The following is a 26,768-nucleotide window of genomic DNA, read 5'->3' as shown; positions in this document are numbered from 1 at the left end:
TTGATATGGTTTACTCTTCTTGCTTTTCAAGTTGTTATTATTTTTCGTTCTAATGAATCTTAGTAAAAAATAGATTAGTTGCCCGTATATTTTTAAACTTCCAAAATTTTTTATTTTATTCAATTATTGTTTTAACTATAGATTATGAACTACAATATTTTATCTTTTCAAATTTACTATATATACATTAACTCGCCGATTTCACCCTGGAACATGTTGTGTGTAAACCATTAGACACTACTCCAACATTAAATCACAGCCATGTAAACTTTACAAAAAGAGCCAAGCAATGTTAATATTCTGACTATTTGTAAGTGCATTAACTCGCCGATTACACCCTGAAACATGTTGTATGTAAACCATTTGACACTAGTCCAACATTAAATCACAGCCATGTAAACTTTACAAAAAGAGCCAAGCAATGTTAATATTCTGACTATTTGAAAGTGCTTTACTGTTGTGATGGAGCAAGATTTCTAAGGCTGTAATGCATTTCTCATTCTGCATCCTGGAAGCCAATCGCAAATCCCAAAAATAACAACTTTGAACTTAGTGGATTTATTTTTATTGAAATGCGGCATTTAAGCAAAAGTTAAAATACAATTGTTCAATAACAACACAACAAATTCTGAATTTGCATGAAGCTGTTGGATTTTAAGATTGCAATGACATAAAATTATTAATATTATATATAGAAACAGAGTAGATCAATTTAATAGGCGTTCTGGGGATTCATTTCGATTGTTGTTGTGAATTTGTTTTATTACATTTACCTATGGGAACAATTTCTTAAAACGAAAATTATCTTTCGTAATATTCTATTATTTTTTGACTGATGCTTTCTGGGTCATAAATGATACTATTTCTAAAAAGACGAGTTGACTTTCGTGTTCATAAATTTTCTGCATTGCTCACTTAATGATGTGATAATTCTATCATTTAAGCATCTTCTTGCGAATATTTTATCTCAATGACATAATAAAAAACATGGTTACTAATCAATCAGAAAATTACAATTGTAATAAACGAATATATTTTAAAAAATCATCAGCTTATTTGTACATGGTTTTCGCACGAAAGCTTCAATTTTCGCAGAGGCAGCTTATTGGCGATCTACGGAAACAAAAAAATTAATGTTAGATTACACGTTGAAATTAGAACTAGGGAAAACTCAGGTAAATATCGCTGACAATTTCAGTTTTTTATTGTAGGAGAGCTCCATTGCTCTAATTGAACAGGGTATGCTGTTGTTTAATATATATGCTTTAATTATTCCAAATTTTCATTTTGCCTGAGGTTGCTGAAATGAAACGTGTCAATATATGCAAACAAACACAATAATTTTAGTAACTTTGATTGTGGTAATAAATGTAAAAAAAAAAACTTTATACCGCGGTTTCTCTGCCCCATGTCGCTTGGTGGTTGCTGCCCCATGTCGTCGGATGGTTGCTGATCTGAAAAATAATAACTGTATGTAATAAAAGATGTTTTAATAAATGATATACACCATGAATGTATTTTAAAATACTTTGAGGGGTACTTAATGGTAGTTGTATAATTATATGTGGTAATTCATATTTTATTTCATTTTATTTAGCAGAAGACAGTGAAACATGAAAATAAAAAAAAACGTTTATCAATTTTTAAAACACAAGAAATATAATGTCAAGTGTATGGTGTGTTAAACATCATTAGAATTAGAATATTTTAATTTAGTGAATGATATTGATAAATATTTTTGCTTATTTCTCGTACTTTGTTGTCTTTGTTGATTCTGCTCCATAAGCAAAGCCGTAATTTGGTTCATGGCATTGCGAAGTTCACCAATATTGTCGCGGAATTCTTGACGTAAATTTCCAAGGGTTTGGTTCATGCCATTGCGAAGTTCCCCAACTCCGTGTCTCAAATTACCAATATCTTGACGGACTACCTCTATTTCTGAAAAATATTAGAAAAATAGACTGTGGTGCCAACTTGAAAACTAACCCTATCAATGTAATCGTTTAGATCAGTGGTCCTCAAGCGGTGATGCTCCCCACAATGAGGGCGTAGATAATTTTTGAGGGGCTTTAAGCTAATTAAAAATAGAATAATTTGTTAGATTTGATCTGCACGTCTTATTTTGGATATTTAAATTTCAAAACTTTTTATTTATTTCATTATTTACGTTCCATCCACGTATTGTCAGAGTGTTTTTTGAATAAAACATACTTTCGCCTTACTATCTGTTATTTGTAGAATATTGTTAGCTGGTTATTTTTGAGGTGGGCGCAGAACTTGAAAAATTCTAAAAAGTGGGCGCGGCTTAATAAGTTCGAGAACCACTGATCTAGATACTTTATTATAGTAAATTAAGCTAGATTATGCAAAGTATGTAGAAGTATGAGCACAACTTTATCGCGAAAGCTATAACTGATCCAACTCATGGATAACTGACTCAAAACCTCAGAAAGAAAATGAAAGTATTGTAGAAAGGGTTCATCACATAACAGATGGTTCGCGTAAAAGACAGTAGTAACTCATATGTAAGTATCGGAAAATTTAAGTTTACATTTTTAGATTAAATTTCACCTTCTAGAATGTCATTTTGATCGTGCGGTGGTTGGTTTCTTTCTTGAATAGCATCTTCAGCATGTTCTGGTTCGATTTCTTCTTCAAATCGCATCAGATTTATTCCTAGCGGTCCTAGACATGACATTTGACTACATTTAGGTAAAAATTCCACAACAACTGTGGAAACATAGTACACTCATGAATTAATTTGAACAACAACCTACTGCAGATTGAACAAATTAAAGTGTTCGAATTGGAAACAACACGCTCGATAAATAAGATGGTAGCATTTGTCCGCTGAATTAACCCAAGAAGTCAATTTTATTGCTTAACTAAAAACAATATCCCTTAAATAACAAGTACTTTGCTCAACAATTTCGATCTGGCATTATATCATATAAAAATGGAAAGCCACGATGAAAATAAAGACTCACCTCCAAAGGGAACTCCTTGTTGTCAGCAACTCCCGCTGAAACAGTTTATAAAAAGAGTGAAAACAAAATGTTCCTTCAATGTATCATAGTTTCTTTTATTGTTTAAAATGTAAAAACAATGCATTGCATATTGTATTAATTTAGCTGCCTACAGATAACATTTGTACGTGTTTTAACTTGAAATTGTTTCAATCTTACTCGAAGATTAGAATTAGAACCAGCCAAGGTAATAAAGGGTAATTAATAAATAATCACTTGTTATGAAAGATGGACAGGTAGAACAACTAACTTTTAAAGGACTGTTTCTACAACTAACTATTTCTACAACTCGGCATTCGAGCATGGTGATTGGGATATTGTCAAGCTTATCGACCATGCTTCAGAAATGTTCATCTGTATTCGTTAATATATTCGATTTCAATACGAATATTGGGTACTATGCAGTGTCAGCTTCAGCAAAAACAACAAAAACTAGCAAGCAAACAACCAGAACTAAACTTCACTAAAATGCGCAACTTCACTAACACACAACCATGCTTTATAAAAGATATATCGTCGTGTAGGAAGCAAGAATATTGCATTATTGGACACGTAAGTAGGCCTATGGATCGTTTTAATATTATGTTGTCGTTGTTTTTGTTCTTGTCGTTCTTTGTCACAGAAAAAAATGCTTTTCTTTTTGATTACTGGACCAATCGCGTTGAAATTACCAGTATTGAAAAGTTAATTTTTTTACAAGGCTATTATTTTTATTTATTTCAAATATTCCAGTGTGATTCGTTTTTTTTTTTTGTGTGCTATGGCGTCATCAAAATTTGCCACTACGTGTCCATATATTTGAGCATAGCTCTCTTGTTTGTATTAGTTATTGCATTTAGATATACCCGTGCCAGCGTTTAATTCATTATCTTAAAATTTGGGTGCGCTCGAACCAAGATGGCGAACACCGGGACGTAGTATGTGTACCAAGTTAAGGTTAAGTCATAATTTCAGGTACAAATACTACGGAAGTCACTTGGCTTGTCCCCGAACTCGTAATGGAACTAAATAGAGAAAATTGGAATGAAATTATGGCCTAACCCTAACCTGGTGCACACACTACGTCCCGGTGTCTGCCATCTTGGTACACATACTACTGAAGCATTTGAATTAATACCAATATTACCTAAAAAAGCCTTCTTCGTGGGTTTTTCTTCAAGAGCTGATTTTTGTTTCTTATCAGGTTTCTCTTTTGTTTTTTCTTCAAATTCCATAAAAAAGCAATAAACGATTATTCAATACGCAATTTTTATATTACTGGATAACTATTAATTTTATTCACGTTCGCCAGAGGTGGCCAAACTGCTTTCGACCGCAATCGACTAAAATTTTCAAAATAGCTCGCGATCGACTGATCGGTAATAATTACATACACAGATGAATGAGTACTAAATATGCAGATACCTGTACGTCTGCACACTTTCATACGAAAAATTCCACCGCAGCAAATAGGCTCGACTCTGTGAGCGCATTTTTAAATGAAATCGCCACAAAAATTTGTATATATACTTGTATTTTATGTTCCATTTAATTTGTTAATTTGGTTATGTAATTGTACCCGTGTAAATTTTCGTCATTCATTTTTCTAGTCATACAATTGAGACCTGAGGCCTGCCTAATTTTTAGTCGTAAGTGTATTCTCAGACAATAAATGTTACATGACTGATCAAATTTCAATTTCAGTATGTGATTTACAATTTCCTCAAAGTCGTCGTTCACTTCGAATTATGAAAATTGGTATTATGATTCCACTTCTACCGTTGCGAATACACTTTACTCTTGGTATGGGTATGAGAGTGAGACAATAACTTTCGCATAACCCAAAAGGTATTGGGGGATCGTTTCTCAGTCAAAACACATGATATTCGGCATGCTAATTTCTAAACCTTGGCAGCGGTGAAAATTTCATTTATTACGTATAAATACGTTCTTTCAGGCTTGCCCAGACTTAAATATTTTAAATACTTAAATAAATCAGTATTTGCGCATGTATTCGTTCTGCTTCAAAACATAAAATAGGCGCCGCATGAAACTGTTTTTATCTGTTAATAAATTAACTTAACACCAGACGCGATCGACTACTGGGGTCGAGGTGATCGATCGGTCGACTGGCGGGCCATATAAGTATGACGTATACAGTTACATCTTATGTACAGAATTTTATTTACGGATCATCAGGCGGACCAGATTGAATTACCTGACGGGGCGTAACCAACTTGTGGTGTATATTTACGTAATCACTGGAGACCCAATTATTCAATTCAAAAATTGTTAGCATTTTCGAAATACAATAGGCTCCAGGTACATATTTAAATCTTGAGTGTTATTGTAGTAGTTAGTATTTCAGAAGCGTCACCTTTGATCTGACTTCTGTGTGGTGTTGCACTGAGTTTTTGAGATTCGGGTTCATCTGAAAAATATTCAGAACAGAACATTTAGCTTGTATCATTTGTTTAATTTTCAATTCATATGAAAATATTGCGGAAATCGTTGACAAAGGGCATGATTATCCCAGTATATAAAAAAAAAGTTCTCAACATTTTAGATATTTCAAATATTTATTTATCTAATTATAATTTATTTATCCCCAGTCGTTCGTGCACAAAATTTGTCTAAATCGTCAGTGTATAGAACTGAAAATGTCTAATAATCGGCGGTTCTCAATCGGAGGACCATGGCCCTCCTAGAAGGCCACCCAGCAGTCGTGGCAGTGCGGGCGCAAAACTGATTTCACTTTTTACTTTAAGAGAACTCCCAGTTTCGTGGCTTGATAAGGTTTTTATAGGGCGTTTTTACTTTCTTGAACATTCAGAATATTCTAATCATAATAACACTGTAAATACCCCTGGAATGAAAAACAGGGGGTCAGTCTATGAGTGCTGAACGACTCCGTTAGAGGACCACAATAGAGGTTGAAAACCGCTGGCTTAAAATACAGGTTGATTTATTTCATCACAAACCAAATATCACTGCCACTGAACGAAATCCAAAACTGACTCACCTACGCTTGATTCTAATTCCACTAAAGCTTTTTCGCCAATATTTCCTTTCTTTGGACCATCGTCCATTTTGTTAATATAATCTAATTAAGAATTCTGCACAGAAAAAGATATTTTTTATTATTGAATAATTCCCAAATTTTATGCAGGTGTATGACTGAATCATGAGTGCTGAAAAAACTTTCTGGGAACCAACACACACTGCTTCTTTCTCATTTTAACTTTTTGACTCACCTAGAACCACGGATTATTGGACACAGAGTCTTGTTGGTTTTTACTGTTACAGATAAGAAAATGGCTTTTCAGCAACCAATGGAGAACACTGTTTGCGTCGTAGATTGGGTTATCTTGTCACCCTAGTAATGTGCGTTTTATAGAAAGTCCGTATTGAGGTTTCGCTTCCATGGCAACGACGAAATTTCCAGTGTTATTTCACAATGTGTCGCTATTTTATCGTCAATGAAGTCGAAACTTAAAATATCAGTAACGCTACCTTCTGCATAAGAAACTGCCTTTTCGAACAAGTCGTCTTTCGTCTCGATACTCCATAAATTGGGCAAGCCTCAGTGATTTTGAAGAACATTATTTAAAAAATTACTAGCTTCAGTATATCACCACCGCGAGACTGTCGATAAAACGCGCAGCGCTTGAAATGAACTGGTCATTTGGGTAAGCCGTCCACTCAATCGCGCCGCCGAAGATCCTCAAGTTTCTATCGATGGCAACCGGTTGCTTGAGTTCCTGCTTCAACTATCAGCGGAGATCCTGGACGCCTACCGCCTGTCTGTTTGTCTGTCAAGATATAGCGTCAAAACTAATTGATAACTCAATGGACAACTTGAGACCTTGAGAAAGATATAGGTAAGAGATAGGCAAAATATTGTAGCAAGTGTAATAACTTTAATTAAAATCAACAAAAAGTTGAAAAATGTAATAAAAATCATAGTACCAGAAACGTAACGTCATAATACTTGTCTCAACTAGCGAGGGCGACTCACAGTTAACGAGGCAGTGGATGTCGCGAACATGATCCCTCCTCACAAAAAAATATTTCAACATCCGTGTCCTATCTTATCTTTTAAAACATTCTAGACCAGATCAAACATCTGAATATATCTGAAATGTCGGTAGATTTTTAGCCGATACCGCTACAAATATTGAATAAATGGTCGTTATTGCCTATAACAGTGGTTTCTCAAACGGTGAAGCGCGTACAAATAATTAAAAATAAAAATATTTGTTAGATTTGAACTGCCTGCGTCATTTTGGAAATTTACATTACCTTGTGTAGCTACGTTCCGTCCACATATTTCCCGGCGTTATTTGTAGCTTATTGTTAGAAAGTTATTCATTAGGTGGGGAGCAAGACTTGAAAATTTCTATAAAGGACGCGGCGTGGAAAGTTTGAGAACTACTGGCCTAAACGATACCCAATACATCTCTAAGGTCTATGAATTTTTGCAAAACATATTACAACCTAATACTACTTTTTCTAAAAACTTCAGCTTCTACAGTGATCTATCCTATTTCAGAATTAGGAATTGGCATGAATACGTCGTCTCAATCGCAATCTACTATACTTGGTCTGATTTGAATTCTCTAACACTTGAGGTATTAATAGATATTGGCCACTACGTTATTTAATAAACGCTTGCTCATACATAAAAAATTCGCCACCAAACTAATTTTAAAGGGCACAAAGCACTAACATTTATTTACATTGCGCTTATTCCATTTTTATTATAGCTGTTGTAACTTAGTATTTGCTAACGCTTCAAACAAGGACTTCTGACTGTCAGTCAATATTTGGCTTGGATGAAATATTGACGAGTAATGGTTTTCGCTTGTCCTAGTTGCCTATTTTAACAAGGCTTGTTGGACCCACATATATATATATATATATATATAATACAGTATATATATATTCATTTTATTGTATTTATTTATTATATACCATCAACATGCGCTCCAAAAACCAAATATAATAAACTTTCAATTCGAAAAACCTTTAACTATAGGAATACAGATAGAATGTAATGCTGAGATTTGATGGATAGCACAACCTGGGTACGAAGTGATTGATAATACTGTCAGTTATAGGCAGGAAAGTAGCATCTCAAATATGACTAAGTATGAAGAGCAAGATTAGCCACAATATGAGGTTTTAATTTACTATAATATCAGTAGCTATGCAAACTCTCACAAAACCACCTTTGATGTAATATTCTAGTTCCTACCAAAAGAAACCAAATAAATCACAAATGATGCAACAACGAAGAAATACAAAAAAAAACTTGGAAAATGAGAGAAAAAGTTTGTTTTTGACAGCTTTGAACTATCATAATGCGCCCCATATTTACCGCTCCGACTTATACCTACTGTGATGTGTAATTAATGGGTAGTAATCTACTTTATGACTCCGACTTTGCTTAAATCCCTACTGCTTCTAACACAATACTGCTGTAGCCACTTTGATTCACAGGAGCCAAAGCTCCAAAAGAAAGAATCAACTGTGTTGGAATCGCAAGTTACACATCTTAAATTTGAGTCCCATGTCTCCCAAGGCAAGGTGCAATAAGTTGTGTAAGCAGTTAATTCAACAAATAGAAGTTTTGTTTTATTTTTTAGAAAATGTCGTTGCTTATTTTATATTCGTATTGGCGTGTTGTTCATTTTTAATTGTATATGTGAAAAGTATCAAAGCTATTGCTGTTAATAGTAAGTCAGGTAATCTTGTAACCATTCAAGGCATAAGCATTACATACCGAATAGTGTTTGAACATATCCTTCGCGGGATTATACCTAAATTTATTTTCTAAAAAAATTAGGGTCGCTTGAAAAATAGGTTCTCAGACAATAAATGTTACATGACTGATCAAATTTCAATTTCAGTATGTGATTTACAATTTCTTCAAAGTCGTCGTTCACTTCGAATTATGAAAATTGGTATTATGATTCCACTTCTACCGTTGCGAATACACTTTACCGTACTACTCTTGGTATGGGTATGAGAGTGAGACAATAACTTTCGCATAACCCAAAAGGTATTGGGGGATCGTTTCTCAGTCAAAACACATGATATTCGGCATGCTATTTTCTAAACCTTGGCAGCGGTGAAAATTTCATTTATTACGTATAAATACGTTCTTTCAGGCTTGCCCAGACTTGAATATTTTAAATACTTAAATAAATCAGTATTTGCGCATGTATTCGTTCTGCTTCAAAACATAAAATAGGCGCCGCATGAAACTGTTTTTATCTGTTAATAAATTAACTTAACATCAGACGCGATCGACTACTGGGGTCGAGGTGATCGATCGGTCGACTGGTGGGCCATATAAGTATGACGTATACAGTTACATCTTATGTACAGAATTTTATTTACGGATCATCAGGCGGACCAGATTGAATTACCTGACGGGGCGTAACCAACTTGTGGTGTATATTTACGTAATCACTGGAGACCCAATTATTCAATTCAAAAATTGTTAGCATTTTCGAAATACAATAGGCTCCAGGTACATATTTAAATCTTGAGTGTTATTGTAGTAGTTAGTATTTCAGAAGCGTCACCTTCGATCTGACTTCTGTGTGGTGTTGCACTGAGTTTTTGAGATTCGGGTTTATCTGAAAAATATTCAGAACAGAACATTTAGCTTGTATCATTTGTTTAATTTTCAATTCATATGAAAATATTGCGGAAATCGTTGACAAAGGGCATGATTATCCCAGTATATAAAAAAAAAAAGTTCTCAACTTTTTAGATATTTCAAATATTTATTTATCTAATTATAATTTATTTATCCCCAGTCGTTCGTGCACAAAATTTGTCTAAATCGTCAGTGTATAGAACTGAAAATGTCTAATAATCGGCGGTTCTCAATCGGAGGACCATGGCCCTCCTAGAAGGCCACCCAGCAGTCGTGGCAGTGCGGGCGCAAAACTGATTTTACTTTTTACTTCAAGAGAACTCCCAGTTTCGTGGCTTGATAAGGTTTTTATAGGGCGTTTTTACTTTCTTGAACATTCAGAATATTCTAATCATAATAACACTGTAAATACCCCTGGAATGAAAAACAGGGGGTCAGTCTATGAGTGCTGAACGACTCCGTTAGAGGACCACAATAGAGGTTGAAAACCGCTGGCTAAAAATACAGGTTGATTTATTTCATCACAAACCAAATATCACTGCCACTGAACGAAATCCAAAACTGACTCACCTACGCTTGATTCTAATTCCACTAAAGGTTTTTCGCCAATATTTCCTTTCTTTGGACCATCGTCCATTTTGTTAATATAATCTAATCAATAATTCTGCACAGAAAAAGATATTTTTTATTATTGAATAATTCCCAAATTTTATGCAGGTGTATGTCTGAATCATGAGTGCTGAAAAAACTTTCTGGGAACCAACACACACTGCTTCTTTCTCATTTTAACTTTTTGACTCACCTAGAACCACGGATTATTGGACACAGAGTCTTGTTGGTTTTTACTGTTACAGATAAGAAAATGGCTTTTCAGCAACCAATGGAGAACTCGGTTTGCGTCGTAGATTGGGTTATCTTGTCACCCTAGTAATGTGCGTTTTATAGAAAGTCCGTATTGAGGTTTCGCTTCCATGGTAACGACGAAATTTCCAGTGTTTTTTCACAATGTGTCGCTATTTTATCGTCAATGAAGTCGAAACTTAAAATATCAGTAACGCTACCTTCTGCATAAGAAACTGCCTTTTCGAACAAGTCGTCTTTCGTCTCGATACTCCATAAATTGGGCAAGCTTCAGTGATTTTGAAGAACATTATTTAAAAAATTACTAGCTTCAGTATATCACTACCGCGAGACTGTCGATAAAATACGCAGCGCCTAAAATGAACTGGACATTTGGGTAAGCCGTCCACTCAATCGCGCCGCCGAAGATCCTCAAGTTTCTATCGATGGCAACCGGTTGCTTGAGTTCCTGCTTCAACTATCAGCGGAGATCCTGGACGCCTACCGCCTGCCTGTTTGTCTGTCAAGATATAGCGTCAAAACTAATTGATAACTCAATGGACAACTTGAGACCTTGAGAAAGATAGGCAAAATATTGTAGCAAGTGTAATAACTTTAATTAAAATCAACAAAAAGTTGAAAAATGTAATAAAAATCATAGTACCAGAAACGTAACGTCATAATACTTGTCTCACCTAGCGAGGGCGACTCGCAGTTAACGAGGCAGTAGATGTCGCGAACATGATTCCTCCTCACAAAAAAATATTTCAACATCCGAATACTATCTTATCTTTTAAAACATTCTAGATCAGATCAAACATCTGAATATATCTGAAATGTCGGTAGATTTTTAGCCGATACCGCTACAAATATTGAATAAATGGTCGTTATTGCCTATAACAGTGGTTTCTCAAACGGTGAAGCGCGTACAGATAATTAAAAATAAAAATATTTGTTAGATTTGAATTGCCTGCGTCATTTTGGAAATTTACATTACCTTGTGTAGCTACGTTCCGTCCACATATTTCCCGGCGTTATTTGTAGCTTATTGTTAGAAAGTTATTCATTAGGTGGGGAGCAAGACTTGAAAATTTCTAAAAGGGACGCGGCTTGGAAAGTTTGAGAACTACTGGCCTAAACGATACCCAATACATCTCTAAGGTCTATGAATTTTCGCAAAACATATTACAACCTAATACTACTTTTTCTAAAAACTTCAGCTTCTACAGTGAGCTATCCTATTTCAGAATTAGGAATTGGCATGAATACGTCGTCTCAATCGCAATCTACTATACTTGGTTCAGATTTGAATTCTCTAACACTTGAGGTATTAATAGATATTGGCCACTACGTTATTTAAGAAACGCTTGCTCATACATAAAAAATTCGCCACCAAACTAATGTGAAAGGGCACAAAGCACTAATATTTATTCACATTGCGCTTATTCCATTTTTATTATAGCTGTTGTAACTTAGTATTTGCTAACGCTTCAAACAAGGACTTCTGACTGTCAGACAGTCAGTCAATATTTTGGCTTGGATGAAATATAGACGAGTAATGGTTATCGCTTGTCCTAGGTGCCTTGTTTCCATAGTTTGCTGTTATCAAAAATAACTATTTTAACAAGGCTTGTTGGACCCACATACATATATATAATACAGTATATATATTCATTTTATTGTATTCATATATTATATACCATCAACGTGCGCTCCAAAATCCAAATATATTAAACTTTCAATTCGAAAAACCTTTAACTATAGGAATACAGATAGAATGTAATGCTGAGATTTGATGGATAGCACAACCTGGGTACGAAGTATTCAAGGATATGAATTCGCGAACTACCCCTTGATCATATCTGTTATAGATACTATTTTGATTTTTACACAGCTTCATTTTTGAGCTGAAAGGAGAAACCTGTAGTAGCAAGGTCACGCAGATAACAAAGAGCACATTGCATCGTTACTTCTGCCTTATGCCAATTTTTTATTTAAATTAATCGTTCTAAAGTCTTTGATAATCCGAGCATGAGTGATTGATAATACTTTCGGTTATAGGCAGGAAAGTAGCATCTCAAATATGACTAAATATGAAAAGCAAGATTGGCCACAATATGAGGTTTTGATTTACTATATTATCAGTAGCTATGCAAACTCTCATAAAACCACCTCTGGTGTAATATTCTAGTTCTTACCAAAAGAAACCAAATAAATCACAAATGATGCAACAACGAAGAAATGAAAAAAAAAACTTGAAAAATGAAAAGAAAAAGTTTGTTCTTGACAGCTTTGAACTATCATAATGCGCCCCATATTTACCGCTCCGACTTATACCTACTGTGATGTGTTATTAATGGGTAGTAATCTACTTTATGACTCCGACTTTGCTTAAATCCCCACTGCTTCTAACACAATACTGCTGTAGCCACTTTGATTCACAGGAGCCAAAGCTCCGAATGAAAGAATCAACTGTGTTGGAATCGCAAGTTACACATCTTAAATTTGAGTCCCATGTGTCCCAAGGCAAGGTGTAATAAGTTGTGTGAGCAGTTAATTCAACAAATAGAAGTTTTGTTTTATTTTTTAGAAAATGTCGTTGCTTATTTTATATTCGTATTGGAGTGTTGTTCATTTTTAATTGTATATGTGAAAAGTATCAAACTTATTGCTCTTAATAGTAAGTCAGGTAATCTTGTAACCATTCAAGGCATAAGCATTACATACCGACTAGTGTTTGAACATATCCTTCGCGGGATTATACCTAAATTTACTTTCTAAAAAAATTAGGGTCGCTTGAAAAATAGGTTTAGAACCACTAGTTGAAAGTGTACTAGATAACATAATTTAATGTTTCAGGCTTAGAATATAAAATTCAATGAAGAATTCAAATTAGTTATAGAAAGTGGTTTTCATGTTTAACATAACATTATTCCCCAAAAATTGAACTGTATGAAATGTACAAATAAATAAATGTTTACGGCATCGCCTGGTCCTAACGGCTCTCACGAGGAAGGTTTCATCGTCCCCAACAAATTCGGTCTTCATCAAATTTATGCAAAACTGATATACGCGTGCACAAAAGTAGATTGAAGTTTGAGAGCTTTGAGTTAGGTTGTGAATCGTATTTTTTAGCCATTTTGAAGATTATCAGATATTACTAAAGGATTTTTTGTTTGCTTTCTTGTGCAAACGTAGAATTAGCATATAATGTAATGACTTGTAATGCCTTTTTATCTAAATGAGGGTTTAAATTTTTTGACAAAAAGACATGCTTATCTCTTTATACAGGTGTTTCTTAACCATTTTTTTCATATTTAATCCTTTTAAATAAAAAATTATCAGATTTACCCTCCCAATCAAGTGTACAAAATTTATTACCAAACTAATGGTCAAAGTTTACCCCCCAGAAATGGAAAAATTTATCCGCAAAAAAACAGGTTCATTACCACAGATACAGAGGGAAATTCTAACTAACTGATGAATAATATGCTTCAACATGCCTATCTTTTCTTGCCTACAGCCATGTTTTATATGTAGTACAGCATTGACTGTGAAAAGGGCTCATTGCGTTACTTTGTGTGTTATTGCATTTAAATGATGGTTTTTGCATGTGTTCAATAATTAATATAAAAGTAGAATACAGAATGGTATGAATGGTGAAAGCTTCTGAAACAACTATACCTTTAAAGAAATCCTCGCTTGTCTTCGGTTTTTCATCAAGAACAATCTTCTGATAAATTTTTCTTTCAGCATTCTTCTCAGATTGACCTTATTCCATGAAAGAAAACGAAATTATGAATTATTTACAAAATTTTGTTGTTACTAAATGATTTCTAGTTTGCATTCTTGTGCAAAAGTAAGAAGTCGTATGTACTGACTTGTAGTACTTATTTACATAAAGGATGGAAGCCCAAATTGTTAGTATATATGGAATTATTTAGTAACAGCCTTTTTGTTATTTTGCACTTTCTAAATTGTCGTTCAAAATCTTCACCTTTGAACTGTTTTTCCTGTTGTGATGCTCTGTTCTTTGGGGATCCAGGTTGGTCTGAAAAAAATTTAATCAGAAAACGGATACTATTAGTGGTTTAAATCTTCGACAAAAAAGATTATCACATTGCATCACGAGGAAAAATCACATGACTACAGGACTTGAACGTAGCCCGTTTAAAATTTTAATTGAGATTTGAGTCCAGTTAAAAGAGTGCTATTAGAAGGGTTACAACTTATAATCAGTGATTTGCGGACAAAGACCTAAATATAGGTTAAACCGTACGACAAAGATCATGTTAATAGATACTTAGACGTGATATGAAGAAGACTAAAAAGAAAAGTTCTATCAGAAGATTTGCAACTTGCAGTCAGAAATTAGCGGGCCAAGACCTAAATATACGTTAAACCATTTGATGCACACTGAGAACAAATCGATACTTACTTTTTCATATAAAGCAAATCAGCCATAAATGGCATTGCGAGGGTACTGAGTATGTAACTAATGGTCCAAGTTTAGACCCCGGAAACGGGGCAATCATTTACAAGAATTAGGTTTATAATCACATCTACAAAAAGAAAATCCTGACTAACAGACCTACGATCGATTCTGCTTCTTGTGATGCCTTTTTGCCAACTGGAACATTTTTTTCTCCTAAATTATCATCCATTTTATACATTATGTAATTTACTGTTTTGCACATAAATAAATATCTATTCAATAGACAAGAATAACATTTTCAATGGACAATTTCACGTGAGTATGTGTCTGCATTATACGTGTTAACAGAAAATTTTGGCACTCAAAACACACTGCTTCCTTCTCATGTTAACACTTTGACCCACATAGAACTGCGGATTAATGGACACGAAATGTGTACCTATGGGTATTCTTGTTGTTATTTGGGTGGTTTTGTTGTTGAATAATCGCCCTTCGCTCAATTATTGGATCAGTATATTACAAATTTTCAATACTTAAGAGTAGAAGTTGATAAAAAGTTTTTTATTATTTTCAAGTTTTCTTTTATTTACTGTGGATCTATATATTTTACCAAAAATTGTGTTGTTTCATTTTATAATTAAATGAGATGCTAGATTTTTTTAGTCTATATTGCACGTCAATTGAATTTCCAACCAATCGTTTATTTGGATATCCTTGCCGGGAAAGTGATGGTCTAGTACTGTAATGCAATGGTTCTCAAACAGTGGGGCGCGCCCAACAAGGGGGCGTAGACAATTTTTTGATGGGGCGTGAAGCTAATTAAAAATAAAAATATTTGTTAGATTTAATCTTGCCGGTCTTTACGTTTTATCTTCGTATTTCCAACCTGATTTTTGAATTAAACATACTATCTGTTATTTGTAGCTTATTATTAGCTAGTTATTTCTAAGGTGGGGCGCAAGACTCGACAACTTTTAAAAAGGGGGAGCGGCTCAAAAAGTTTGAGACCTACATTATCGTTGGACTTAAGGTTAAAGTTCCTCACCGATGTTTTAATAAATTGGGTAGGCTTGCTGAACCTATATTCACCTCGCAGTCGGAAACAACTACTAATAACTCTCGGATCTTTCAATTCTTGTCTGAGTTTGTCCTATTTAAACAAGACCATACCTGGTTTGAAGTTGATAACTATCAAACATGCTATCTTTTAATTTTTATTGAAAATTTTTCTCGCACCCTAGACTCACAAAATCTGAATTGGGTGTGGATAGATAGTTTCAATTGCCACATGAATACTGTCCCACTATGCTCTATAGTCTATTCACTAACGATTTCAAAACCTGAGGTAATGGAGGAAATCGGATACTCCGTACATAATAATCGTTCGCGTTTACGCTGTAAAGCGACGCAATTTGAATTTAACGAACACAAAAGACTCGTACAGGGAGTCCTCGACTTACGACGCAGTTCCGTTACTGAGACTCGGTGTAACCCAAATTTCAGTGTAAGTCGGAACATTATTCTGTACAGTGCATGATTTACTCTATACACATCGTACTGTATTGTAAAGTATGGTACTGTACACTAATATAATGTACAAATAATGTAAATAAGAACTTTATTAGAAAAACAGAAAAAACTGTACAGTATCTTAACATCTTTTTTGCTTGAGTCCATAACAAAGGGCAAAAGTAAAAAAAAACGATCAAACAAGTTACGAAAAAACCGGCTTAAACAACCAAAATGACGACGTACAGTATCACTGAAACTATGTACAGTACTGTATCACTGGAACTGTGTACAGTACTGTACTGTACCATGTGACTGAAGCTTAGTGATTATTCGTTCATAATCGTAATAGTTCGTAATTGGTCACGTCATTTACGATGTAAATAACGAAAACCAATGAGTCCAGAGCACTGATTTTCTTGATCACAATGATCCAGTTTATAGGCTTAGATATTACAGTACAGTATTATCTTTTATATCTGTATATGTTCGTAAAGTGCGTTCGTAACCTCGAAACAGCGTTATGGAGTGCGCGTTTGTAACCTCGACCGTCGTAACCCGAGGACTCCCTGTATTTAATTACATTATTTACAGGTGTGGCGACACAATATCATTCCCTCATTGAATACCTGAAAAACTTAAGTGGCCATTGGTGAAGTTCTATTCGCTAACACTAATTCCTCATAAATATAAGACGCTTCATAAACACTTTCAAAATATGGGGGAACATAAGGAATTGGTTACTCCGTTATACAATTATCAATCGCGTATACATTGTAAAGTGACACCATATGAATTCAAAGGCACAAAAGACTCGTGTTTATTCACATTGCACTCCGTCGGATTTTCAATTTGGCTATTGTAATTTCTATTCTCTTATGCTTTCATAAAGACACCTGGCCTTCTGCCAATACTTGAATCATATAAGATCTTGCATGCGCAATGGTGAATAATTGTTGTTGTTATATTAATCGGGCCTAGTCAACTCTTTAAAGCCTTTAAACAACTAATTAGAAATCTCACAGATTTCAATTCCTATTTTAGTTATTCTTTTAGGGCTGGTTTGTTTTAAAATTACGATCTATAAAACATCAAACATGTTATATCTGAACCTCTTACGAATACTTTTCATTGTACACTAGACAAGAATAAGTAGATTTAATTGCCAAATGATTGCTCTAACACAGTGTTTCCCAACCCGAGTCCTCGGTCTCAAATGAATCCGCAGAGCGTTTGAATGAGTCCGCAACGAGCCAGAAATTAACTGCGCGGGCCACAAACGTTTTTGCCAAACTTAATTAACTATCAGCCAAGTTACGATTTACGTTAGGACTTACATAAAACATAAAAAGCCAGTTTATTCATATAACATCAAACAAGACAATAATTACCGGTTACTGAGTAGGGCTGGCATATAATCGCATATTCAACTATTAGAATAGCTATTTACTATACGAAAATTTGGTAACACGTGACGCGATAGGTCACTTGCGAGTCGCTTTATCAAAAGATTGAATTTCACTCTCTTGCGCATCTTCGACGAAAACAAGAGTTTGTAAACGCTTCGATAAATACGTAATGAGTGTTTCTCGCGAGTTCGAACAACGAAGACTAAATTTTTTTTCTGGTACGTGTGAATGGTGGCAACGCAAATTTTCTAAATTGAAAAGCGGTCCGCGACCGATTAAAGAGGCTTTTTTAGACATTGTAAGTCGGGCACTTTACCACGCATTTTGGTGGTTTTGTCATGGTATTTTCTGAATAGTACTGCTCTCATTTAGTCAACACAACCGCTGATTGAAAGGATCACACATATGGATTGAATATTTTATGCAACAGAAAAAATCATTGAAAAGTGGACTCTTTTAACGAGTGACGTATACGCGACGATTACTTCAGAAGTTGTTCGCGAGAATTTTAGGGCGATGAACATGTATTTTTGATTTACTAATATACTTTAAATATATTTTTTATAAATACTAAATTAAGTTGTACATTCTGGAAATTTATAGCAGATATTAGTTCCAACCTATATTTACTTTGCAGATGGAAACAACTACCAATATCTCTCAATCCTTTTGGTTAATGTCTCTGTTTGTCCTCTTTAAACAAGACCATACACGTTTTAAAATTTATAACTATCAAACATGCTATACCTCAACAACATTCATTTAAAAACGTAATTAGTGTACTAGACTCTTCCACCACGAATTCGCCTTTTAAAGTTGACACCATAGAAATTTAAAGGGCATGAAAAACTCGTATTTATTTACATCACGCTTCATTGGATTTCTATTGAAACTTTGGTTTGACTTTCCGAAAGACACCTGGCTGTCTGTCAATGCTTAAATCATATAAGATCTTGCATGGATGAGTAATTGTTGTCGTGTAGCCCAAGTGCTTTATTCATATGTTTCCTTTTTTCAATTATATTTATTATAAAAGCTGTTCAAACGCGGCTTGGCGGAACGATACCATTCCATCATTTATTAAAAATATCTCAAAAACTTGAATGGCCGTGCGTGGACTTCTGATCGCTAACACCAATTCCACATTAATATAAGAATTACTGTACTGTACCATGTGACTGAAGCTCAGTGATTATTCGTTCATAATCGTAATAGTTCGTAATTGGTCACGTCATTTACGATGTAAATAACGAAAACCAATGAGTCCAGAGCACTGATTTTCTTGATCACAATGATCCAGTTTATAGGCTTAGATATTACAGTACAGTATTATCTTTTATATCTGTATATGTTCGTAAAGTGCGTTCGTAACCTCAAAACAGCGTTATGGAGTGCGCGTTTGTAACCTCGAAACATCGTAAGTCGCGACCGTCGTAACCCGAGGACTCCCTGTATTTAATTACATTATTTACAGGTGTGGCGACACAATATCATTCCCTCATTGAATACCTGAAAAACTTAAGTGGCCATTGGTGAAGTTCTATTCGCTAACACTAATTCCTCATAAATATAAGACGCTTCATAAACACTTTCAAAATATGGGGAAACATAAGGAATTGGTTACTCCGTTACATAGGCGTAGCCAGGGGGGGGGGGGGGGGGGGGGGGGGCAGAGGGGCCATGGCCCCCTCCAAAATTTTCAAGAATTCCATTCCTAATCCACCAGTTTTGTGGCATCTTGATGACCAAAATTACTTCGATGGCTAAATTTAAACAGGCGAAATTCGATAGTTTTTTTCAGCGAAATAAAGACTCGCTTTCCTCAAATACATCAATAAGCGCTTCTCAGGCTGTGGATGCACCGGTTACGTCAGTTACGTCTATCACTTCTATTCCCGAAGATGAACTAATAATCAACGAAGGGAAAACAAACGATCTTGGATTTATTCTTAAGAAACATACACAGCTTACCGATGCGGAGAGATACAGGCTTCTAACTTCGGATGGTCCGAAAAACGTGACGATTCTGGATACTGTTAGACAAAGTCGTCGTAAATTTCTCAAAAAATGGCTTGACGATAACAGATTTTGCAGTTGGTTAGTTTACACCCAACTCTCTGATGGGGGTGGTTTGTGTAAGATATGCATAGTCATGCAAGCACGTTTGAAGCATGGAACTCTCAGGGACACTGCCTTTGTTACAAGACCATGCATTGACTACAAAAGATTTATGGAAAAGGCTGTAGCACACCGAGACACAAATTACCACCGAGAATCAAATATAGCTGCGAAAAATTTTGTCAAAAGCATGGAAACTGGTCAAAATGTGCGTGCAAACATGGAGGCCCAATATGCTACGCAAACAAAAGAAAACAGACGAATAATGACTTCCATTGTCAAGACTGTCATGTTCTGTGCTTCGGGTAACATACCCTTGCGCGGACATTCCGGGGATAGTGGGAATTTTGTGAACCTTCTTCTATTTTGTATCGACGCAGGGGATGAAGATTTGAAAAGGCATTTCGCTCGAAAGGCCGGAAATGCTAAGTATACAAGCCCGATGATACAAAATGAAATTCTCAAGGTATCAAGCAACATGATAGTGCAAGATATCGTTATGGAAGCTAATAAATCGTTTGTGTCCGTAATAGCCGACGAATCATGTGATATTCCTGGGAAAGAACAACTAAGCATTGTTTTGAGGTATGTGGAAGGTGGTGAAGTGTGCGAGCGCTTCACAGGATTAGTGGAAATGGATTCTGTTTCTGCCGAATCAATTTCATCAAATATTTTGACCCACCTCTCTGGTCGAGGAGTGGATTTGCAAAAACTTGTGGGGCAAGGCTATGATGGTGCAACGACAATGGCAGGTCACGTCAGCGGTGTGCAAAAACGCATTCGTGATAAATACCCGCGCGCAATATTTGTGCACTGCGCTTCTCATTGTTTGAATTTGGTCATAAATGACCAAAGTAAAGTTGCAATCATCAGAAGCACCTGTGATATCATTCGTGAGACTATTCGTTTTTTTTCAGGGAGAGCCCTATGAGGCGCGCGGGTTTAGGAATTAACATCCCTTTGTTCTGCCCCACCAGATGGTCTGAGAAGTACAAGAGCATCCGAATCTTCAAATGCAACTTCAAACGAGTACTTGAGGCTCTTGATTCTTTGGCGAGAGATGCTAACAGTCAGATGCGGGCGAAGGCTTTTTCTCTGAAATCTGCTCTAGAAAAGTCGTCGGTTATCTACGCCGTATGTTTGATTGGTCGATATTCGGCACTAATGGAGCCACTAGCGCGCACTTCAGGCGGTCGGAGTCAGTGTGCCGTCAGTAAAGAACCTCACATCCTCTCTTCAGAGCGTTATCGCTGAAGAACGCAATGACTCTGAAATCGCATTGAATATTTACAAAGAAGCTTGTGAAATAGCTGGCTTGAAAGAGTTGACAATACCCAGAGTAGTCGAAGTACACGTTTATCGCGACAATGTCTGTGCTGATTCAGCATCCCAGTATTTTAAACGTTCCGTATATTTCCCATACGTCGACGGCTTGAGCTGCTCTATTCGGGAACGCTTCATTGACAACCCATCATTTTTTTCATTGCTATCAATTCTTCCACCGAACAAACCAGTTCACGTGGATGAGGTAGAGCGTCTGTATTTATTGGATAACCTCCAGAATGAAGTGAGACTGTGCAGAACTTCTTTAAGTTCCGACGTTAACGACGAATGTTTTGAGGGGCTTCTTCTGAGCGCTCGAGATTATCCAAGCGTGTACACCGCAATACAGATTGTTATGACGCTACCAGCAACCACCGTTGAGGCTGAGCGGTCTTTCTCGTGCATGAAACGGGTAAACACATGGCTGCGCTTATTAATGACGTCCAATCGCCTTTCTGATTTGTGTGTGCTTCATTGTCACCGTGAAATGGTCACCGAGGAGAAAATTAATCGAGTTGTGTCGAGCATAGTTGGCGGGAAGCGTAGGATGGACTTTTAATCGGGGCGATGTATTTTACTTATTCAAATTGCGTTGTTAATATTTGTTGTTTCAAATAAAAAATTGTTTATTAATGGATTTTGTATTCAAAAAAATCCAGCTGAGTAATTGAATCAGTTTGCTTGTTGACCAACTGTTGTTGTTTTGCGCTTGAAGAACGGGTGTTTTAAACCCAATATAATTTCTAAAATTTTCAAATTTGGCCCCCCCCAAAATTTTGGGCTGGCTACGCCACTGCTCCGTTATACAATTATCAATCGCGTATACATTGTAAAGTGACACCATATGAATTCAAAGGCACAAAAGACTCGTGTTTATTCACATTGCACTCCGTCGGATTTTCAATTTGGCTATTGTAATTTCTATTCTCTTATGCTTTCATAAAGACACCTGGCCTTCTGCCAATACTTGAATCATATAAGATCTTGCATGCGCAATGGTGAATAATTGTTGTTGTTATATTAATCGGGCCTAGTCAACTCTTTAAAGCCTTTAAACAACTAATTAGAAAACTCACAGATTTCAATTCCTATTTTAGTTATTCTTTTAGGGCTGGTTTGTTTTAAAATTACGATCTATAAAACATCAAACATGTTATATCTGAACCTCTTACGAATACTTTTTATTGTACACTAGACAAGAATAAGTAGATTTAATTGCCAAATGATTGCTCTAACACAGTGTTTCCCAACCCGAGTCCTCGGTCTCAAATGAATCCGCAGAGCGTTTGAATGAGTCCGCAACGAGCCAGAAATTAACTGCGCGGGCCGCAAACGTTTTTGCCAAACTTAATTAACTATCAGCCAAGTTACGATTTACGTTAGGACTTACATAAAACATAAAAAGCCAGTTTATTCATATAACATCAAACAAGACAATAATTACCGGTTACTGAGTAGGGCTGGCATATAATCGCATATTCAACTATTAGAATAGCTATTTACTATACGAAAATTTGGTAACACGTGACGCGATAGGTCACTTGCGAGTCGCTTTATCAAAAGATTGAATTTCACTCTCTTGCGCATCTTCGACGAAAACAAGAGTTTGTAAACGCTTCGATAAATACGTAATGAGTGTTTCTCGCGAGTTCGAACAACGAAGACTAAATTTTTTTCCTGGTACGTGTGAATGGTGGCAACGCAAATTTTCTAAATTGAAAAGCGGTCCGCGACCGATTAAAGAGGCTTTTTTAGACATTGTAAGTCGGGCACTTTACCACGCATTTTGGTGGTTTTGTCATGGTATTTTCTGAATAGTACTGCTCTCATTTAGTCAACACAACCGCTGATTAAAAGGATCACACATATGGATTGAATATTTTATGCAACAGAAAAAATCATTGAAAAGTGGACTCTTTTAACGAGTGACGTATACGCGACGATTACTTCAGAAGTTGTTCGCGAGAATTTTAGGGCGATGAACATGTATTTTTGATTTACTAATATACTTTAAATATATTTTTTATAAATACTAAATTAAGTTGTACATTCTGGAAATTTATAGCAGATATTAGTTCCAACCTATATTTACTTTGCAGATGGAAACAACTACCAATATCTCTCAATCCTTTTGGTTAATGTCTCTGTTTGTCCTCTTTAAACAAGACCATACACGTTTTAAAATTTATAACTATCAAACATGCTATACCTCAACAACATTCATTTAAAAACGTAATTAGTGTACTAGACTCTTCCACCACGAATTCGCCTTTTAAAGTTGACACCATAGAAATTTAAAGGGCATGAAAAACTCGTATTTATTTACATCACGCTTCATTGGATTTCTATTGAAACTTTGGTTTGACTTTCCGAAAGACACCTGGCTGTCTGTCAATGCTTAAATCATATAAGATCTTGCATGGATGAGTAATTGTTGTCGTGTAGCCCAAGTGCTTTATTTATATGTTTCCTTTTTTCAATTATATTTATTATAAAAGCTGTTCAAACGCGGCTTGGCGGAACGATACCATTCCATCATTTATTAAAAATATCTCAAAAACTTGAATGGCCGTGCGTGGACTTCTGATCGCTAACACCAATTCCACATTAATATAAGAATTTTCAAAAATATAAAAAAAAGTTATTAACGTGCGGTAATTTAAAGCATTGAAATAAAATTAAAACTTTATTACACAAAAGTCGAATAATTTTGTTTTCATTTTAGCAGGAATTTGTTTAGCAGATCTAGTACTTTGCAATTGATGGTCATACCCTTTATATGCACAGTACTATGTATTTAGTGCCATTGATAAAACGGCACAAAGTTCCATTTCAAGCAAACAATTGAGATGTTAACTAACACATGGTAGCATATTTTGTCACATTTTTAAAATTAATATCTCAACATCATCTCTTCTGAATGTTTTTGTACGCTAGAGTCCATGGCTACTCAACTATTTTTACCGAAGATCCGCATACGAAACTTCAAAAATATTTGGGGCCGGTCTTTTCAGAAATTATATTTCGGCATCCTTAAACACGCACTTCCTCATAGACTAATGATTATTAGATGATCAAGATTGTTTATTATGGCGTCATAGTTCTTTTCATATGTATATAAATCTATAAAAGTGATTTGATAAAAGCATACTTTAGGAGTGGGGCTAATGATTTAAAATGAAGAATAAGGCGCGGTCCGAATCAAATACCCGAAAGGTCCGGATTCTGACCGCCAGTTGAGTAGCCCTACGCTAGACTCACTCACTCACCTATCACAAAATCGAATGGACACGTACTCTTCCCTCTATGCTCTGTTCACTAACGGTTTAAAAACCTAAGGTAACAGAGGAAATACTCCGTACACATTAACCGTTCGAGTATACACTGTAAAGCGACAACATATGAATTTGAAGGGCACAAAAGGCTCGTATTTATTTACATTGCGCTCCTTCGGATTTTCAATAGGGCTATTGTGACTTTTTATTTTCGTATCCTCTTCTCTTTTCATGAAGACACCTGGTCTCCTGCTAATTTTGAATAATATAAGATCTTGCATGGACAATGATAAGTACTTGCTGTCGTGTAGCCCAAGCGCTTTATTTATATGTTGTTCCCTTTCAATAATATTTTTAGAAAATTTTTTTAAACAAGGTGTGGCGAAACATCATTCCATTATTAACTTTATTAAGTTCATATTGTGGCGATTTGTAAGTGCTTTACTGTTGTGATTAAACAAGATTTCTAAGGTTTTATGTGATTTCCCATTCTGCATCCTGAAAGCCAATGGCAAATCCAAAAATAACAACTTTGAACTTAGTGGATTTATTTGAATTAAAATACAACATTCAAATAAAGATGAAATATAATTGTTCAGCAGCGACAAACAAATTCTAAATTTGCATGAAGCTGTTGGATCTTAAGATTCAACTACAGATGGAAATCCTAACTAACTGATGAAAAAACATGGGGTATGCTTCAACATGCCTATCTTTTTTGCCTACAGCCATGTTTTATATGTAGTACAGCATTGACTGCAAAGAGGGCATATTGCGGTACTTTGTGTGGTAATGTATTTAAATGATGGTTTGTGCATGTGTTCAATAATTAATATAAAAGTAGAAGACAGAATGGTATGAATGGCAAAAGCTTCTAAAACAACTATACCTTTAAAGAAATCCTCGCTTGTCTTCGGTTTTTCATCAAGAACAAGCTTCTGATCAAATTTTCCTTCAGCATTCTTCTCAGTTTGATCTTATTCCATGAAAGAAAACGAAATTATGAAATATTTACAAAATTTTGTTGTTACTAAATGATTTCTAGTTTGCATTCTTGTGCAAAAGTAAGAAGTCGTATGTACTGACTTGTAGTACTTATTTACATAAAGGATGGAAGCCCAAATTGTTAGTATATATGGAATTATTTAGTAACAGCCTTTTTGTTATTTTGCACTTTCTAAATTGTCGTTCAAAATCTTCACCTTTGAACTGTTTTTCCTGTTGTGATGCTCTGTTCTTTGGGGATCCAGGTTGGTCTGGAAAAAGTTTAATCAGAAAACGGATACTATTAGTGGTTCAAATCTTCGACAAAAAAGAATAATTTAGACCGGCAAGGTTGGTGAATTTGGAATTTTTTTATAATTTGATATGTTACAAATACTAAATAAATAAGGTAATCACATTATTTTGCATCACGGGGAAAAATCACATGACTACGGACTTGAACGTAGCCCGTTTAAAATTTTAATTGAGATTTGAGTCCAGTTAAAAGAGTGCTATCAGAAGGGTTACAACTTATAATCAGTGATTTGCGGACAAAGACCTAAATATAGGTTGAACCGTACGACAGAGATCATGTTAATAGATACTTAGACGTGATATGAAGAAGACTACAAAGAAGAGTTCTATCCGAAGATTTGCAACTTGCAGTCAGAAATTAGCGGGCCAAGACCTAAATATACGTTAAACCATTTGATGCACACTGAGAACAAATCGATACTTACTTTTTCATATAAAGCAAATCAGCCATAAATGGCATTGCGAGGGTACTGAGTATGTAACTAATGGTCAAAGTTTAGACCCCGGAAACGGGGCAATCATTTACAAGAATTAGGTTTATAATCACATCTACAGAAAGAAAATCCTGACTAACAGACCTACGATCGATTCTGCTTCTTGTGATGCCTTTTCGCCAACTGGAACATTTTTTTCTCCTAAATTATCATCCATTTTATATATTATGTAATTTACTGTTTTGCACATAAATAAATATCTATTCAATAGACAAGAATAACATTTTCAATGGACAATTTAACGTGAGTATGTGTCTGCATTATACGTGTTAACAGAAAATTTTGGCATTCAAAACACACTGCTTCCTTCTCATGTTAACACTTTGACCCACATAGAACTGCGGATTAATGGACACGAAATGTGTACCTATGGGTATTCTTGTTGTTATTT

General features: G+C 35.3%; 1 protein-coding gene across 4 annotated transcripts; it reads right to left on the bottom strand.

Moving 5' to 3' along the window:
- Positions 1–431: 431 nt before the first annotated feature.
- Positions 432–26,566, bottom strand: LOC120331811 (uncharacterized). 4 transcript variants are annotated; one of them, XR_013476714.1, is made up of 10 exons: positions 26,462–26,566; positions 25,787–25,840; positions 25,474–25,560; positions 14,513–14,566; positions 14,200–14,286; positions 5,383–5,436; positions 4,153–4,227; positions 2,988–3,022; positions 2,572–2,685; positions 1,904–1,938 (listed from the first exon to the last, which is right to left on the bottom strand). XR_013476714.1 is itself a non-coding variant. In XM_078113768.1 (9 exons), exons 1-9 carry the CDS (start codon positions 26,532–26,534, stop codon positions 1,103–1,105), a joined length of 558 nt encoding a protein of 185 aa, XP_077969894.1. In that variant the 5' UTR covers positions 26,535–26,566; the 3' UTR covers positions 432–1,102. The 4 variants fall into 4 exon arrangements, 3 of the variants coding, with proteins under 3 accessions (XP_077969894.1, XP_077969896.1, XP_077969895.1); XM_078113768.1 differs by lacking the exons at positions 1,904–1,938; positions 2,572–2,685; positions 2,988–3,022 and adding exons at positions 432–1,113; positions 1,392–1,454; XM_078113770.1 differs by lacking the exons at positions 1,904–1,938; positions 2,572–2,685; positions 2,988–3,022; ... (1 more) ...; positions 25,787–25,840; positions 26,462–26,566 and adding exons at positions 480–1,113; positions 1,392–1,454; positions 15,107–15,218.
- Positions 26,567–26,768: the final 202 nt, after the last annotated feature.

This window comes from Styela clava, chromosome 6 (genome assembly GCF_964204865.1).
Source record: "Styela clava chromosome 6, kaStyClav1.hap1.2, whole genome shotgun sequence".
NCBI classification, from domain to species: Eukaryota; Metazoa; Chordata; class Ascidiacea; order Stolidobranchia; family Styelidae; genus Styela; species Styela clava.
Note: the sequence above shows the minus strand (reverse complement) of the source record. Positions and strands in the feature narration are given on the sequence as shown.